General features: G+C 40.9%; 2 protein-coding genes across 2 annotated transcripts in view; one reads left to right on the top strand and one right to left on the bottom strand.

The window, feature by feature from the left end:
• LOC147046597 (glutamate decarboxylase 1-like) overlaps positions 1-18682 on the bottom strand; it is an 82814-nt gene that overhangs the window by 60152 nt on the left and 3980 nt on the right. The window lies entirely within an intron of this gene.
• Positions 6947-18066, top strand: ednrba (endothelin receptor Ba). Its single transcript, XM_085930796.1, has 8 exons — positions 6947-7150; positions 8469-8922; positions 9448-9560; positions 12147-12351; positions 12932-13081; positions 13661-13794; positions 13867-13975; positions 14155-18066. Exons 2-8 carry the CDS (start codon positions 8512-8514, stop codon positions 14290-14292), a joined length of 1260 nt encoding a protein of 419 aa, XP_085786922.1. The 5' UTR covers positions 6947-7150; positions 8469-8511; the 3' UTR covers positions 14293-18066.

Here is an 18682-nt window from a genome sequence, read left to right as displayed (position 1 = left end):
TACGACTGCTATAATTCTGATTGCTCTCTTGTCTTTGACTACGAACTAAAATTTCAAATTTTATTGAGTAATGATCAGACAAAACAGTAGTGTATGGCAGTACTGTGATATTTGAGGTTGCCAGTCCTCGGGATAATACCAGATCTAAGGTATTTCCATTCTTATGCGTTTCTGCCTGTACGGCTTGCGTAAAACCAAACGTATCAGTTAGAGTCTGAAATGCCAAAGTAAGTGGCTCTGACGGTAAATTCATGTGGATATTAAAATCACCCATGATTATTATATTATCTGCATTTGTCACTAGATCAGCCATGAATTCAGAAAATTCATCCAGGAAGCCAGAGTAAGCCCCGAGTGGACGGTAAATAACAGCAAGATAAAATGACGGTAAAGTGAGAACTTCAAATGTTTGAAATACGTTAATCGAACGAGGCGTAAATCTAAGATTGGAATCTGAGATGAGGGCAACACCCCCGCCCTTTTTTCGAGGACGCGTCACATGTGAGCTCACAAAATTTGGAGGCGAGAGCTCATTAAGCGGTAGCAGTTCATTAGGTTTTAACCAGGTCTCGCACAGATCCGTGATGAGGTCATTAACGAGAACTGCTTTCGTATGAAGCGATCTAATAATCATAAAACCGAGTTTAAGTGTAATCGGTCGATCATAATTTGTATCTCTCAAAGGATTTTTAAACGAAATGAAAGTAAGATTGTGTTCGCTAGGCCTGACATCACCTCTCAATTGTTTGCTATACCGGTCAGTGTGGAGCGATTGGATTTGTCTACTACCTCAGTAGAAAATGTGTTCACATGTACTGTAGCACTATTCAAACTGTGACGCTCTAGTCTACACAAGGAGCTATGTGCTTGCTGGAACTCTAGCCTAGCGCTAGTTAACTTTAACTTAACTGACTCCAAACCCATCTTGACAGGTGGTCTAATCAACCTGTGCCCGGCCTGCTCTAAAGTGACCTGTCATGAGTGGCTCAAACAGTAATCTATATTCCTAGAAAGAGTGAAGGCGCCTTCACGGTTAGGATGAAGGCCGTCCTTCCTCAGCAGGTCGGGGCGGCCCCAGAAGGAGGACCAGTTATCTATAAAATACAATCCCTGCTTTTTACAGAACCCAGCCATCCATCGATTAAGGGATGGTTCTACTAAACCTCTCATCAGAGCCTCTCCCAGGCAGGGGGCCAGAGACAAATACTCGATGCCGACTCATCTTTCTGGCGAGATACGTCCTCGCTGTGTTTATCTTTGTGATCTCAGATTGCCTCATCCTAACATCATTGGCGCCGACGTGTATCACTATGTCCGAGTAGCTAGTGTTGTTGGAACTACGCTGTTGACTAGTCCAATTGCAAGTCAGCTCCCTAAGATTAGCTTCTATGTCGGGTGCTCTGCCCCCAGGAATACACATTACCGTGGTTGGATTTTTAAGCGTGATATTTCGGGTGATGGAGTCACCTATGACCAAGGTGCGAGGGCCAGAAGACCGAGATGACTTTGGACGGCTATGCGTCTTACCGGGCTCATCGCGATTAGCAAGTCGCGTGGGGCTAATGCTAACGGGGCTAGCGGGCTGACTACAGTCCGCAACAGTGTCGCCACATCTACTGTTATCGCACTATTCTGCTCTAACTGGCGAACACGTCCCTCTAGCAGGGACAACCTCTCTAACAGAAGGGTGCAGTTGGTGCACGAAGCCGTACAAACCTCTTGATCCGTAGCCATACTTACGTGTCCAATGAGTGACGGTAGACAAACGGTCCAGTTGACTGGATACAACAGTGACTGATTTGGTGTGGGATTTTGTCCATAAGCAAGAGTCGAAAATATCTTGCCGCCCCACGCAAATAGCACGTTCATCAAACCATCTGTGTCACTCCAATTCATTAAATCCATCGATCGTCCTTTATGTAAACAATGCCGCGTATGCGCCACATATGTGCCGTGCCGCTGACATCGGACTCGTAAGTTGCATTTCTAATTATTCCACAGACCCATATAACGATATATAAAGTATATTTCAAAGAACTATCATATAACAACAATATTATCAAACCATCTGTGTCACTCCTAATCATTAAATCGATCAATCAAATTCCTCATCCTCTATGTCAACAACGCCGCGCGCGCCGCACAGATCTAATATATAACTATATTGTAGCGTTAACAAAGTACCAGGAAAGATGTGGGTTTGGTAAACGGCTCTTTATTTAACAAAACAAGAGTTCAACGAGCCAACAACTACTGAACTGTAACAATAAAAACATATACAAGTTGCGACACGCAATAAAATATATCAACTATAACTTAAATAAGTTTTTCAAACCTTGTGTCATTCCAAATCATTAAATCCTTCAAACGTGGGGCCCTTCGTCATCCAGTGATCGAATCCTTTGTCTTTTATGTAAACAACTGCTGCGTGGCACCGGTGACGTCTTTTGCAGTTCAAATGACAGTAATCCCTTGCTACATCGCGGTTCGTTTATCACGGTTTCACTACATCGCGGATTATTGAATTTTGAAAATTGGTGAAAAAAAATCACATATAAGTCGCTCCTGAGTATAAGTCGCCCCCCCCCCCACCCAAACTATGAAAAAAAACGTGACTTGTAGTCCAAAAATTACGGTAATTTGGAAGCAGGTGTAGATAGAACAGATGGAGCAGGGTGTGTTTTCATGCCTTCAGCTGGAAGGCAGGCTCTAGTTTTCAATATTTACTTGATCTGCTTGGTGATTTATTTTTTCATTCATTCAAATTTGGCAGCCATAATCGTCTTTGTGTTGTGTCCAAGTCTTTTTTCGTGGTCCCGTCACAGGGTCTTGAATCACTCTCTATTTAATGAATCAAACACAAGCACATGATTACGTTCGTGTAGAACCTAATACTGTTGTGAATTTTTTTCTGTACCAATTATTATGTTATCTAGTGATGCATGGCTACTTATGAGATAGACGGAGTTTGTAGTTTTCCATTCTCCTGTTCATTTTTGTTTACTAAATAGCTAATATCCATATCTAATTGTTCATGTTTTTCATCCTCACCCTCACTTGCATGATTTGTTTGCCAATGTTTTGACGCCAGATGTCCTTCGTGATGCACCTCACCCGATTTGTATCATGACTTGGGACCAGCTGTGGCTGGGAAATGCATGAAAGGCAGCAACTTGTATCACTTACACTACAAGCGCATTTAGTCTCTAGTCTGCAGTCTGTAGGGGCAAATGGTGTCCTTATTGTCTCAGAAAATGAGAAAAAAAAGAAACATGGAGATGGTTAAGGGACGGAAGAGATATAATAAGGGCCAGACAGAATTGGAGAACATATGCGTCACACGCATACCCTGATTGTGAAAAGGTTCTGATGATGTGGAATGTCTAAATGGAAGCAGAATGCAGTGATGTGAAAAGCGTTTTAAAGCAACTCAACATGCTCAACCTGGCTGATTATGCTGTGAAATAACCAAATAAAACCATTCCATAGGTGGAATGCTGAATTTTTAACAAGTGACAAAATAATCTCAGTCCATATGAATCATTAAAAGGGTATGTTTATAGATAACTGCTTTAAAATCTTCCATTTGTGTTTTATCAAAAACATTCTCAATGCAAACGTATAAGGAATTCATGCACTCAAAGAAAAATACATGATATAAGACTGAGGCCAACAGATGTACCGTAATTTTCGGACTATAAGTCGCTTCGGAGTATAAGTCGCACCAGCCATAAAATGCACAATAAAGTAAAAAATAACATATCCAAGTCGCACCGGAGTATAAGTTGAACTTTTGGGGCAAATCTATTTGTCAAAATCAAACACCAAAAACAGACATGAACCAACAACAACAGGCTAAACGATACGGTATGCTAACGTGACATATACACAAACGAGGAGCTGAGAACGGGCCTGACGTAACATTCAGAGTTATTCAAGTAAGTATTACATAAATAACATGTTTATCAAACCATCTGTGTCACTCCAATTCATTAAATCCATCGATCTTGCTTTATGTAAACAATGCATATGCTCACGTCGGACCCGTTGTAATTTGCATCTCTAATTATTCCACAGACCCTCCATCCATCCATCCATCCATCCATCCATCCATCCATCCATCCATCCATCCATCCATCCATCCATCCATCCATCCATCCATTTTCGTTCATTTTGTCCCCAAGGAGGTCGCGGGCGTGCTGAAGCCTATCCCAGCCGTCATCGGGCAGCAGGCGGGGGACACCCTGAACTGGTTGCCAGTCCATCGCAGGGCACACAGAGACGAACAACCATCTGCACTCGCACTCACACCTAGGGGCAATTTGGAGTGCTCAATCGGCCTACCAAGCATGTTTTTGGGATGTGGGAGGAAACCGGAGTGCCCGGAGAAAACCCACGCGGGCTCGGGGAGAACATAAAAACGCCACACAGGGAGGGCCGGAGGTGGAATCGAACCCGCACCCTCCTAACTGTGAGGCGGATGTGCTACCCAGTGCACCATCGAGCCGCCTATTCCACAGACCCATATAACGATATATAAAGTATATTTCAAATAACTATCATTAAAACAATATTATCAAACCATCTGTGTCACCCCAAATCATTAAATCCATCGATCAAATTCCTCGTTCTTTATGTCAACAACGCCACGCGTGCGCTGCAGAGATCTAGTATATAACTATATTGTAGCGTTAAAGTACCAGGAAAGACGTGGGTTTGGTAAGCGGCTCTTTATTTAACAAAACGAGCCAACAACTACTGAACCTCCAGCCATGGAGGTGGAAGAGAGCTCCATAAATAGGACCGGGCGTGCGTAAAACCCATGTCCGAGCCCCATCCACCGTCCCCGGACAGCCACCCGGCCGAGCGCCGGCCCACGATTTCCATCCACGGAGGTGAAAGAAAGCTCCGTAGAGTATGACCGGGCGTGCGTAAAAGCCATGTCCGAGCCCCATCCACCGTCCCCGGACAGCCACCCGGCCGAGCGCCGGCCCCCGACTTCCATCCACGGAGGTGAAAGATAGCTCCCGTCGAGAAGGACTGGGCGTGCGTAAAAGCCATAATAGTTTTTCAAACCTTCTGTGTCACTCCAAATCATTAAATCCTTCAAACTCTTTGTCCTCTGTGTCACTTACAAACAAAGCCGCTAATGATGCCGGTAGTACGTGGCGCCCTTCGTCATCTTCGTCATCCCGTGATCGAATCCTTTGCCCTTTATGTAAACAACCGCCGCGCGGCATGGGTGACGTCAGTTGCAGTTCAAATGACAGTAATCCCTTGCTACATCGCGGTTCGTTTATCGCGGTTTCACTCAATCGCGGATTTTTGAATTTTGAAAATTAGTGAAAAAAATCACATATAAGTCGCTCCTGAGTATAAGTCGCCCCGCCACCCAAACTATGGAAAAAAACGCGATTTATAGTCCAAAAATTACGTTATTTATTTATTTATTTATTTATTTACTTACTTACTTTTTTTACTTTTTATACTCAATATAATGACATCTTTAATTATTTGCTTTTAGTTTTTTACTCAATATAATGTCAAAGAATGTTTTCAAAGTGTGAACAGTCCACCTTTTCAACCTTGTAGAAATGAAAGGTCAAAAGGGCTTGAAGAGGCTGAGCGCACTAAAATCAATGGATGGAGACACTCACCCAATGAAGCTCCATTTATGGATGTAATTAAGTGTCGAGTCATTATTCCTGCAGGGCAAAGGTCAACTGCCCACTTGTGACCATTTGAAGACACACTGCTTCCATTTATTGCATATTAGTGCTCAGGGGGGGGGGGAATAATTCAATTTAAGGCTGTTGTGTCGCCGCTGATGGCAATAAAGCCGAAACAACAGCAGACTATGTAACGTGGGAATCTGTAAAATAATATCTTTCGAGGACATGCATGAATGTATTTGTCCAACATGGAATATAAGGGAATCACCCTTTACTAATAGAAAATAAGTGTGAGATGTTTGGGCGTCTCAATGTGCCCTCTAAATTTCTCAACAGAAGAGATTGAGCAACATTGTTTTTTGCATGTTAGACTTCTTTGTTGTTTAACGACACCCCGAGAAATAAAGTAATCTACTTGCAAAGGTCTCAATTAATGGAGGGTGTCTAATGGGAGCTGGGCTGAAGGCCAGCTCACAAGGCTCATCAAATGAAACATTAGAGCTCACGCTGGAATTGTGACGCGTATTTCACTGAAGGCTTTAACAGGTAATGTGAATCATCTGTAGTGGTTCTGACATTCAACAGATGGAACAAAACACCCTCAAATCATACAGAGTGAATAATTTTGGATTAACTTTATTTGGCTTCCAATCCAAGTTTTCACACACTTTGGAATGTTAAGTATTCTCCACCCACAGTGAAGCTGGAACGTGTGATTTTGTCAAAAATAGAGGGATTTTTGAATTGGACCAAATACCAGTTAATTTTGGTAAAAACAAAACAAAAAAAACGTTAGCTATTTAGCTGTGAAGTTGAAAATAAATGTTAAAGTTTAGATTTCAGCACTGCCTTCATTCAGCGTGACAAACACTCAAATGTACTAAAGAAGTTTTCCGGTCAGAGCAAGATCCAATTAAATCTCTGCGAGGTGTTCTGAAGAAAACAACGGAATCCCTCACAAGCTGCCAAAGAAACAAGAGGAAAATTAAGTCGAAAGGTACCTTACTTACAAATACAAATACAATGCTAGATTATTCCACACAGTATTTTTTTGCTCATTAAAGATTTTTCCATTCAGTATTTTTTTGCCCGTCTATTTGTTGAATTGTAGAAAACGACATAAGTGAATTGTGACTTTTTCTTTGAAAATAATAACTTGTGAACATTCTGTTGGCCTTCCTCTGTCTTCGTCTACGCCTCTAGATAAAACAAGGAGTGGTCGAGGGGCAGCTGACTGAACTCACAGAGACTCAGCTAGTACTGGACAGAAGAGGATGAGACGACTCAGGAGCAGATGTGGAGGTTGACCTGGACCGTATTCCCAAAGAGGCAAAGCGTCGTGGGAGATGACTACGCTGTCACTTCAGGAACAGCTTCCCTTCAATTTGGGAATTTATCTCGGTTGTGAGAGGCTCACAGGGGGACATTTGATCTGAGAACTACATATTCTGGATAATTTCTACTTCAACAAAGAGCAAGTAAGTCAGAGTTTTGATTATGGGCAGGGTTAGAACGTTTGACATACTTTCTTATTGTATTGAGGATTGGATGGCTTGTGATATTAGAGATCCAGTCCAACAGTGCAAGGTTTCTGAGTGGACAGACAGAGAGAACGGAGAGAATGGAGAAAAAATAAAACAGAGCAACAGTAGATTAATTTACTAGATTAATACAATATATGACGACTGCAACATTACCAGTTATGTCCTTAACTGTGGAGGAGGGTGAGTGCCACACCCTGTACAAAAAAAAAAACAGAACTAGTAGCAACCAAGACAGGACATGATACATGACAGGTGAGGATAGGACAGGATAGGACAAGCTAGGATAGAATAGGACAGTATAGGATTGGAAATGACGGGATAGGACCGGACAGGACAGGATTGGATATGACGGGACAGGACAGGACAGTGGAGTGAACCAGGCGGTGCTACAAGTTTGTGGTGGAAGTGCCTATTGGAGACTTTTGGATAGGGACCTTTGAATACAAATGAGAGTACAGTCCAGGCAGTTTACATACTGGATCACATGACTCATGCGTGGAAGTCTTCTGGTGTATGAGAGGGAAGGAAGGCTTCCCAATCAGAGCCCAGCAACATGTTGCCAACCAGCTGCTCCACCAGCCAAGAACTCCCACCGCCGTAGGAGAGCGAGACTCTAAATTGATTACTTAAGGAGCTTGCGGTGGAAGTTAAGATTTGTCTTGTGACTGCCTTGTAAAGATAATGTGCCTAACTAACAACTAATTGACTACTATGCTGTCCAATTGTTCAGAGTGACTCACAATGCTTAATTTATATTTTATTTGTTTACACTGTGTCATAATGTCATTCAGCCTTGTTCTTTATTAAGAGTTGTCAACAATATCACTTTGAAAAGTAGTGGAAAGTTTCAAAGTGAATTCAGACTTTTATACCCAAATTTCAGTTTATTTTGAAATGTAATCACATAACTATACTGAAATCTCTCTCTCTCTCTCTCTCTCTCTCTCTCTCTCTCTCTCTCTCTCTCTCTCTCTCTCTCTCTCTCTCTCTCTCTCTCTCTCTCTCTCTCTCTCTCTCTCTCTCTCTCTCTCTCTCTCTCTCTCTCTCTCTCTCTCTCTCTCTCTCTCTCTCTCTCTCTCTCTCTCTCTCTCTCTCTCTCTCTCTCTCTCTCTCTCTCACTCACTCACTCACTCACTCACTCACTGCAGCACTGCAGCACTGCAGTTTGTGTATACAAAATGAAATGTTAGTTTTATGTGAATCTGCCAAATAAAACTAGGAGCTAAAGTCTGCACCATTTGTTCTTTCTCAGTTTCAGGCAAAGAGGATCAGGTCAATATTCATCAAACACCAGAATGAAGCCTCTTTACAATTTGGTCTTACTCCTGCTGGGCCTTCATTTCCTGACTGTCAGCGGGCAGCTGGAACCCAAAAACCAAATGCCCCCTGACCCTCTTACTGCTACGCAAAGACGTGGGCTCGTTGAGCGGGTCGTGCAGGGTCCGGTGAGGCCAAACATCACAATGCCGCGCCGGCGAATGCCCCCCATGTGTAGTGCGCCCACAGAAATCCGTGATACATTCAAGTACATCAACACGGTGGTGTCCTGCCTGGTGTTTGTTGTGGGCATCATCGGAAACTCCACGCTCTTAAGGATCATCTATAAAAACAAATGCATGCGGAACGGGCCAAACATCCTAATAGCCAGTCTGGCTCTCGGAGACCTGCTACACATCATCATTGGCATTCCCATTAACGTTTACAAGGTCAGTTGAATGGTCATCTGGAATTCAAACTAATATTTTGGCTGAGTTTTGGACTTGGGCTTGTCACGTGCCCACCCATACCCAAAAGGTGCATACTTTATTAATGTTATTATTTCCACTGGTTGCTGAGCCCCTTGATTTCCCATTGTGTCTGGCATGTTAATATGTGAATGTTTGGAATATTTTTGAATGTGTGTATTATGCAAACAAAAAATTATTGAAACGAGAGGGGGAAAAGGTTGTCAAAACAATATCGGGGGGAACGGGTCCATATGACTCCAATTGCCCTTCACAGCCAGAAGGGCTTTGCTGTCTGACAAAACCATGACTGAGTTTTTTTTTCTAAAGCCATTAACCCTGACCAGAATAAAGAGATTATTACTTTTATGTCCACTGAAACCAATAAGTTGAGCTTCACGCATGTCTATTGTGAACTGCACGCCTGAAGCTGGGAAAAAACAACAACAGAGAATTTGCTTCATGGTTGAATTGTGACTGCTGACCTCTCTCCCTCCCTGCCTCCAGCTCCTAGCAGAAGATTGGCCTTTTGGGGTGGCTCTGTGTAAGGTGGTGCCATTTGTACAGAAAGCCTCGGTGGGGATCACAGTGCTGAGTCTGTGTGCGCTGAGTATAGACAGGCAAGTTTTATTGTTAGCCGCTGCGTCCTGTTTCTCATCTAAGCCTATATTTTCATTTCCTCATGTGTTAAGCATCAGTGCTTGACAAGAACCTTGTCCAAGTACAGAACTTTAAAATGACACATCTGACCTCCTTGCAAATGTTTGCGGAGCTGTGATGGATTTATTGGTATTATAAGGTGGATGGACTTGGACAGAATTTTTAGCTTATTTTTTTAAACTAAACCTGCTACAGAAAAATACATATTAATATACATGATAAAGAAGATATATATTCATATAGATATTGATACAGTGATATAGATGTAGCTGTATAGATTTTGTGCTGCCTCCTAAATAGTCACTTTTCAGGAGAGCCCAAAATCATGCATATTTGTTCTACCAAAGCTTATAAACATCAAATCTTTAGATCTAGAGTGGGGAGAATATGTATTTGATACACTGCTGATTTTTCAGGTTTTCCCACTTGGAAAGCATGTAGAAGTCTGTAATTTCGATCATATCTGTCAGGATCCTGAATTCCCTACCCCCTCCACCCTCTGCTACATGACGTCCTGTTCTTTTGCGCTATGGTCTGGCTGTCTGCTATGAGCACACTTGATCCATTTTGCTGCTCTTATTTATTTATTTATTTATTTATTTATTTATTTATTTGGGTTATTTGCTTATTACTTATTCATTGCTCTTGTCTGTTCGTTTTTACTCTTTGTGCTATTTGATTGTATGTGTTGTGTACTGTGTCTAGTCACCGTGGGGCGGTGGGAAATGTAATTTCGATCTTTTTGTGTGTCTTAACATGTGAAGAAATTGACAATAAAGCGGACTTTGACTTTGACTTTGAGGTACCCTTTAACTGTGAGTGATGGAATCTAAAACAAAGATCGAGAAAATCACATTGTATGATTTTTAAATAATTAATTTCCATTTAGAGATCAGACGTTTCCTGTAGTTCTTGACCAGTTTTGCACACACAGCAGCAGAGCCTTCAGGTTTCAGGGCTGTCGCTGGGCTAGGTCTGATATCTGTAATTGCAAACAAAGGTTTCTGCACCAATTATTACGTTCTGATTATCTGATGTATCAAATACTTATTTCATGCAATAAAATGGAGATTAATTATTTAAAAATCATACAATGTGATTTTCTGGATTTTTTTTTTAGATTCCATCACTCACAGTTGAAGAGTACCATAATTTTCGGACTGTAAGTCACGTTTTTTGTCATAGTTTGGGGGGGGGGGCGACTTATACTCAGGACCGACTTATGTGATTTCTTTTCACAAATTTTCCAAATTCAAAAATCCGCGATGTAGTGAAACCGCGAAAAACAAACCGCGATGTAGCAAGGAATTATTGTCATTTGAATTGCAAGTGACGTCACCCGTGCCGCGCGGCGGTTGTTTACATAAAGGCCAAAGGATTCGATCACGGGATGACGAAGGGCCCCACATACTACCGGCATCATTAGCGGCTTTGTTTGTAAGTGACACGGAGGACGAAGAGTTTAAAGGATTTAATGATTTGGAGTGACACAGAAGGTTTGAAAAACTATTATGGCTTTTACGCACGCCTGGTCCTTCTCGACGGGAGCTCTCTTTCACCTCCGTGGATGGAAGTCGGGAGCCGGCGCTCAGCCGGGTGGCTGTCCGGGGACGGTGGATGGGGCTCGGACATGGCTTTTACGCATGCCCGGTCCTATTTATGGCGCTCTCTTCCACCTCCGTGGCTGGAAGTTCAGTAGTTGTTGGCTCGTTGAACTCTTGTTTTGTTAAATAAAGAGCCGTTTACCAAACCCACGTCTTTCCTGGTACTTTGTTAACGCTACAATATCGTTATATACTAGATCTCTGCAGCGGACGCGCGGCGTTGTTGACATAAAGAACGAGGAATTTGATCGTTGGATTTAATGATTTGGAGTGACAGATGGTTTGATAATATTGTTGTAATATGATAGTTATTTGAAATATACTTTATATATCGTTATATGGGTCTGTGGAATACTTAGAAATGCAACTTACAACGCGTCCGACGTCAGCATATGGGGCGCATACGCGGCATTGTTTACATAAAGCACGATCGATGGATTTAATGAATTGGAGTGACACAGATGGTTTGATTAACGTGTTATTTATGTAATACTTACTTGAATAACTCTGAATGTTACGTCAGGCCCGTTCTCAGCTCCTCGTTTGTGTATATGTCATGTTAGCATACCGTATCGTTTAGCCTGTTGTTGCTGGTTCATGTCTGTTTTTGGTGTTGGATTTTGACAAATAAATTTGCCCCAAAAGTGCAACTTATACTCCGGTGCGACTTGTATATGTTTTTTTTTTACTTTATTGTGCATTTTATGGCTGGTGAGACTTATACTCCGGAGCGATTTATAGTCCGAAAATTACGGTACCTATGATAGAAATTACAGACTTCTACATGCTTTGCAAGTGGAAAAACCTGAAAAATCAGCAGTGTATCAAATACTTGTTCTCGCCACTGTAACTCAACTAAAACGGAATATACTAGTCTAGAGACTTGATCCAAACATCACTTACACAAGTTGTTTTGGTGAACTCATGTGATTGATGCTTCAGATATCGCGCCGTGACTTCATGGAGTCGAATCAAAGGGATCGGCGTTCCGAAGTGGATGGCCATTGAGATTGCACTCATCTGGATATTATCTATCATCCTGGCTGTGCCCGAGGCAGTTGCTTTCGACATGATCACTATGGACTACAAAGGAGAACGTTTGAGGATCTGTTTATTACACCCCATGCAGAAAACAGACTTTATGAGGGTAAGCTGATACACACAGAGAGGTTAACCAGTGCATGATCTGGAGATGTGTCATGATGTCACCTAAGTCAAGAACGCTGTGACAGCTTCCAGGTTAGCACGAGGTCAAAAAGAGTTTATTGAAGCGTGTATTAAAGGAGCAATCAGCAATCGCTGATTTCTGGCACAACATATTCTCCTACGCAAATCTAGGTTCATGTGTTCGAAATATTCTTTAAGAACATAGGTGTCAAACTCAAGGCCCGACGGACAGACACGGCTCACCACATCATTTTATGTGGGCCGAGAAGACAAATTGTGACTTTGTGTCAAGACTGAATTAATAATTGAGCTCTTTTAAATAATACAGATATTACAAGCAATTTCTATTACCATTCATTTTTTAAAATATTTGAACAGTTTTTACTACTCTCTGATTTCAAAACTACTGATTCATAAGTTTGTTGTGTAGCCTATACTCGCGTTGACAGTTATAATAGGCCTCTGAAGGAGACTATGACTACAATACGGCCCATGACAAAAATGAGTTTGACAGCCCTGTCTTAGAATGCATTTCTGACTATTCATTTGATTCTTCCTAGTTTTACAAATCAGTGAAGGACTGGTGGCTGTTCAGTGCATATTTCTGTCTGCCATTGGCCTGCACTGCCATTTTTTATACTCTGATGACCTGTGAGATGCTGAGGAAGAAGAATGGAGTTCAAATAGCTCTCAGTGACCACCTGAAACAGGTTTGCTCGGCACATATGGGATTCTTTTTAATTGGCCGCTTATTGCTTTTAGTGTCGGACGTATCAATTGTTAAGAATTGGCTGGATTGTTTGGATTTCACTCGGCTGGTGTGTGCTACTTTTGGCTTCAACCGGCGGCGGACTTTTACAGTGTAAATTCCTTCCAACATTGCGCTTGTTACACAACAGCATCGAGACAGTTTATACGACTCAGATAAAGATTGTAGCAAATCCCATTTTAATCAAATCAAGTGATGAATTTTAATCATAGTCAATCAAGGAAATTGGGTGGGATTTACAGTCAAAGTGTATTATACTGGGTGTCCACCCCCACGAATAAACTGGAAAAATACACCAAATAACCCCTCCTTTGTTCAAAAAAGCAAACCACACCAGAAAATGTGTTCTCTAAATAAATGTAATGATACATTAATGTAGCCCAACACAAGACTTGCACTTAAATCATCAATTATCTTTCTGATCAAAGACACAAAATGTGCTCTTTGTGAGCAAAAATTCCTCATGTGACTCAAAGCTTTGTGCGAAGAGGCATCACGCTCATGTTGTTTTTGAGCGCAGAGGCGGGAAGTCGCCAAGACCGTCTTCTGTCTGGTTCTGGTCTTCGCTTTGTGCTGGCTCCCGCTGCACCTCAGCCGAATTTTAAAACTCACCATCTATGATGAGAAGGATCCCAACCGCTGCGAACTGCTGAGGTATGTGACATTAAAATTGAAACTGAACCGAATTGCAGGATTAATGATATAGTACGTCTATGCGTTTTGCAGTTTCTTTTTAGTCTTGGACTACATCGGCATCAATATGGCATCGGTCAACTCCTGCATCAACCCGATTGCCCTCTACATGGTCAGCAAGCGGTTTAAAAATTGCTTCCGGGTAAGCAAAAGCAGTGTGAGAGATGACGGATACTAGTAAAATCTGAAATTCCTATGTGATTAATTGGAGGAAATTCAAAATTGAAAGGGTGTGCATACTTGTGCAAATGATTTCAGTTTGTTTCTACTTCCCCTCTCAAAGATTAAAAATAAATATATTACGATCTTGACTTCCTGTAGTCCTGTCTGTGCTGCTGGTGCCTACCGGCCGAGATGCTGATGATGGACGAGAAGCAATCGTGCATGAAGCTGAAGGTCACAGAAAGAGCATCTGACCAGAGCAACTCTCGAATGACCAACAAGTCGACCACAGCTTGAATATTGTAAGCAACTCCTCAAAAATCAACAAAACATGAGGTCATAAGAATGTCGAGGTTTGCGCAACCCAAAGAGGCCCAGGTTCATCTACAGTTCATCATAAGAGGTCTTGGACTCATGAAAACAACTGTTGTGATGTGATGTGATGTGATGCTTCATCGAAAGTGTGATGAGAAAGGCAAGGATAAGGATATCATTGCAAATGTGAAAAACTGACAAGTTTGCTAGAGGTCAGAAAATGCATGGCATGATACCATAATGTAGGAAATTTCTCTGACCCCAAAGCAAATAGATGACAGCCACCACACTTGATAAATGCATCAGATTTTCTCCTCAGTGACCCACTGAAAAAAATGCAATAATTATGGAAATCTTTTTCATAGATTTCAGCCACGATGTTGCTCAGCATTGCGGGACTGCTCTATCCCCACCCGCTCTTCATGCTAGCCTCGCACTGGGCCCAAAGTGTGATCTCTTTTTACAACATGATGAACAGCTTTTCTATATGTAGCTCAAAATGTATTACTATCTCTAACTACCTGTGATGTTGTTTCTAACTGTACTACTGATGTGCTTGCTAATACAGTATTAAGACTACCATATTTCCAGACTATAAGGCACACCGGACTATAAGGTGCACCTTCAATAAATGGCCCATTATAAGGCGCACCGGACTATAGGGCGCACCCTTAATACAATTACAATATAATAACTTGAAATAGTGAAAACAATAACAATATATCAATAATGTTAATATCACACAAAATAAACATGTAAAGCTTACTTTAATAAGTACAAAACAAAACAGATAGATCAGTAAACTTTAAAAGTTAAAGTTAAAGATTAAAATAATAACAAATTAACAATTTTATGAAAGTTGAATGAATTTTTTTATTAGATGTATTAAGTTTGTTTTATTGTTGTTATTGTTGTATGAATAAGGGGGGTGATATTGGTGTTTGTGACTTGGTCTAAATATCTCTAGTCTCTAAACTAACTTTAAAAAAAACAAAAAAACAAAAAACACTGGACATATACTGCAAGTTATAAAACTTCCAAAAGTATCCAAGCTATAAATGATCATATGTAGTGATGAGCATTTGTTTGAATCATTATCTATTTTTTTTTCTTTTTCAACTTGCGTCTTTGAACTGGTTTTTTTTTGTTTTTTTTTGCAGTAAACAGGCCAGGTTGCATCATGTCAGTATTTTAATCCAAATCAAATCATTCTCCATTTTATCTTTTTTATTTCAACTTCAGATGCAACAAATTACTTTATAATCACAAAATAATGATCCATAGTCTTTTTGATTCATGATTCATAGTCTTCAGCGGGCCACTTATGATTGATTTTATGACACAATGCTTTGGGCCAGTTTAAATTTAGACGCGGGCCGCATTTGGCCCACGGGCCGGACCTTGGTCCATATATAAGGCGCACCTGACTATAAGGCGCACTAACGGCTTAAGAGAAAATTTGAGGTTTTTAGGTGCGCCTTATACTCCGGAAAATACGGTATCTGAATTTCACCTTCCGTTCTTGTTTTATCCCCGCATCTTAATCTGCCTAGTTTACCTTAAATGTATGAAAAGATATATCTATCTAACTAATGTATAAAATACATATGTATGTAAAATAAGTAGTGTGTGTCATACTCATAATCACTGTTGACTGCGCGTGAATGTTTTTGCCTATTATTGTAGCCGAACGATGGACTTTCAAAGTGTGAAGGCATGCAGCATCATGGGATAGGACAGTCTAACACAGAACTTTATTGTCATCTATTTTCCTCTCACTTTTCAATGACACACAAACACGTACACATGCCGCTTTGACCTGGGAATATTCCTGCAGGCTAATCCAGTGTCACACATGTCACATTAGCAGCCAGAGCGCCAAAGAAGCTCTCTGTCTTCTCAGCACCCCTCCTCCACAACACTCTTTATTCACACTCGTTCTTTCTTCGTCTTTCCATGTGTTCCCCTTTGTTGATTTGACCTTTTCTAGGTCCTCTACCCATTTTACTACATATTCTCAAAGTTTTGGCATTCCTACATCCCTTTCTCCATTCATCTGTATGAGGACTTTTATGCATTTATTTGGGTCTCATAATTGTTTAGTTTGACATGATTTCAAAGCCTCTATTCTAATGTACAAAATCAATGGCAACAAATTAAATGCTTTGATTTGAGTCGATTGATGTATAGTAAAGTATCTGTTGATAGCCAGGATGTCACTCATACATTACATACAGTAAAGCTTGAATTGATGTCAACTGGGCCATAACAGTAAACTCATATAATTGTTAATATAAATAAGAGTGAGGTGGTTTTGTGTTTATGCAAAGCAATACGAGTACAAAAGGAAATGTTTCATATTTCACACACATTAACGGAGAAGTCAAATGTTGTTTTTTTTCCCCAATAATGTCGTACGTGCCCCTACTAGTCTAAACATGGCAGTTTGACTAATAACTAATTATAATTATATAAGTATATAAGTAGATGGTTTTAAAATCAATAATGCTTAAGTAGAAAACAAACATTACATACTTTGCCTTCTATGAATTCTACGTTTCACGCGCACGCTCGCGCGCGCACACACGTGCACACACACGCGCACGCGCGCGCGCACACAATCGATTTGGTCCCAGCCTTCTCTCCCCAACTCCAAATGTTTTTCACATTTTCTTCCCGGACGAGCTAACATTTGCTCATTTACACAACCTGATCTGCTGAAAACTTTCCAGCTTCTTTTCACGAATTTGACTTTGCACTTGAATATTTGGTGAAGCAAGAAGGTGTCCTTCTGTTAACCTTGCACTGAAATATGCTTTATTGTCCATCTGAGACTGAGCTGCTTTGACATTTAACGCTGAAACATTTAAGGTAATAGACATAAGGGGTACAGCTGTCTCAGGGAAATCTTCTTTTACTTTCACTGGTTCTGGAAGTTAGTCTGAACTCACTAAACTACACCCATCGGACATAAATGCAATGATTCATAGAAATATACTTTGTCTTTGTCTCCCATATTTACTATGAGTTGAAGTCTGGCATTAATATTTGGGTGGAACAAAAGCAAAATGGGCTTCCAGCAGGGTATGTACACATAAGGGCATGCCTGTGTGTTGCCTAAAACCTCTTCAGATTTTTTGGAGGAACTTCAAGGCAACCAATTGTTGAAGCAAGCTCAATTAAGAACCTCACAAAAGCAGTAAACAAAGCAACAACATTGAAAGATGTTTTGTGCTTATTCTAATAGTTTTCCACATCATTTCTGACCTAGACTGGCCACATGCAATAACACATTTTCACACGCAAGTATGCAAGAGTCCAAAACACACACACACACGCACGCGCACGCACACAGTCAAGCAGCAATATGAGGCCAAAGGAATTTATCGGGCTAACATTCCTGAGTATTTCCTTCCTTTATCTCCTCCTCTATTTCACCATCAGGAGATGTTCTAATGTTTATGCTCTTAAGCTTTGTCGGGTGGGACATGAAATGTTTTTTTCATTGGATTATATTTCTTCCTCATATAGATTTTTGGAGAAACTGCATTTGTAAGATGGTTAAGAGTGTATATTCATTCAACATACATATTTGAAGACATAACAGGTTTGACCACAGTCAGGGTGGTAATCATCAGGTGGCACGTGTAGACCCTTTGTGATTCAATGTCAAGTAGACAATTATAGTGTGCTTGCATATGGTGAAGCGCTTTTCTCTCATCTGTTTGCACAGCAATAAAAAAAAAAGAGAAGAAAGGATGGCAAAGTGTGTTAGTGCCCTGTTTTGCCACTAGGAAGTGTGAAGGACTGTGAATAAAGCATTCTCTGATCAGAAGCCTTTATTTTATTTATTTTTGTCAAGCTCTAATATGATGCGTAGAAATCTCACCATCTCTGATAAAACAAAAATGTTCAACTTCAACAACAAAATAGTGTATAAATAATAAAGTCCTGTTGAAGCACACGCACACTTTCCCATATTGCAAGTCGGTTACTTGGCTTTCTGCTTTACATTGCAAATACGCCCGTGTTTACATTTGCTCCACACTGACAATCGTTACTAAGGGTTACCTTGACTCACAACACAGGTAACCAATCAGAACTCACTTGGGAGGCAGTTCAAGGGGAGGGGGGGCAACATCTGACAAGGACTGAAAAATCAACACTAACTACACTGATCTCCAATCAAAGTCACTTTCCGTGGACATTTCACAACAATAAACTGATTTCTGCTATTGAAACAGATGACCGTTTTGTGTTTGTCAGATGAAAACAATTTCCTTTTGGATACTCCAGTCGGCTGCTGCCCTGCTGCATAGCTGACAACACAAGGTAACCACTCATCTTAGGATTTAATATGCAGTGATAATAA

This window comes from Syngnathus leptorhynchus, chromosome 14 (genome assembly GCF_054491065.1).
Source record: "Syngnathus leptorhynchus isolate UIUO chromosome 14, UIUO_Slep, whole genome shotgun sequence".
In the NCBI taxonomy this organism is placed as follows: Eukaryota; Metazoa; Chordata; class Actinopteri; order Syngnathiformes; family Syngnathidae; genus Syngnathus; species Syngnathus leptorhynchus.
This window is presented reverse-complemented; position numbering and strand designations above follow the sequence as displayed.

Excerpts from the sequence above, each read along its gene's own strand:
- ednrba (XM_085930796.1), top strand. The coding sequence starts at position 8,512 with ATGAAGCCTCTTTACAATTTGGTCTTACTCCTGCTGGGCCTTCATTTC. Across the intron at positions 12,352-12,931 it reads AGAAAACAGACTTTATGAGG|TTTTACAAATCAGTGAAGGA; the intron begins GTAAGCTGATAC and ends GATTCTTCCTAG. Across the intron at positions 13,082-13,660 it reads TCAGTGACCACCTGAAACAG|AGGCGGGAAGTCGCCAAGAC; the intron begins GTTTGCTCGGCA and ends TTTTGAGCGCAG.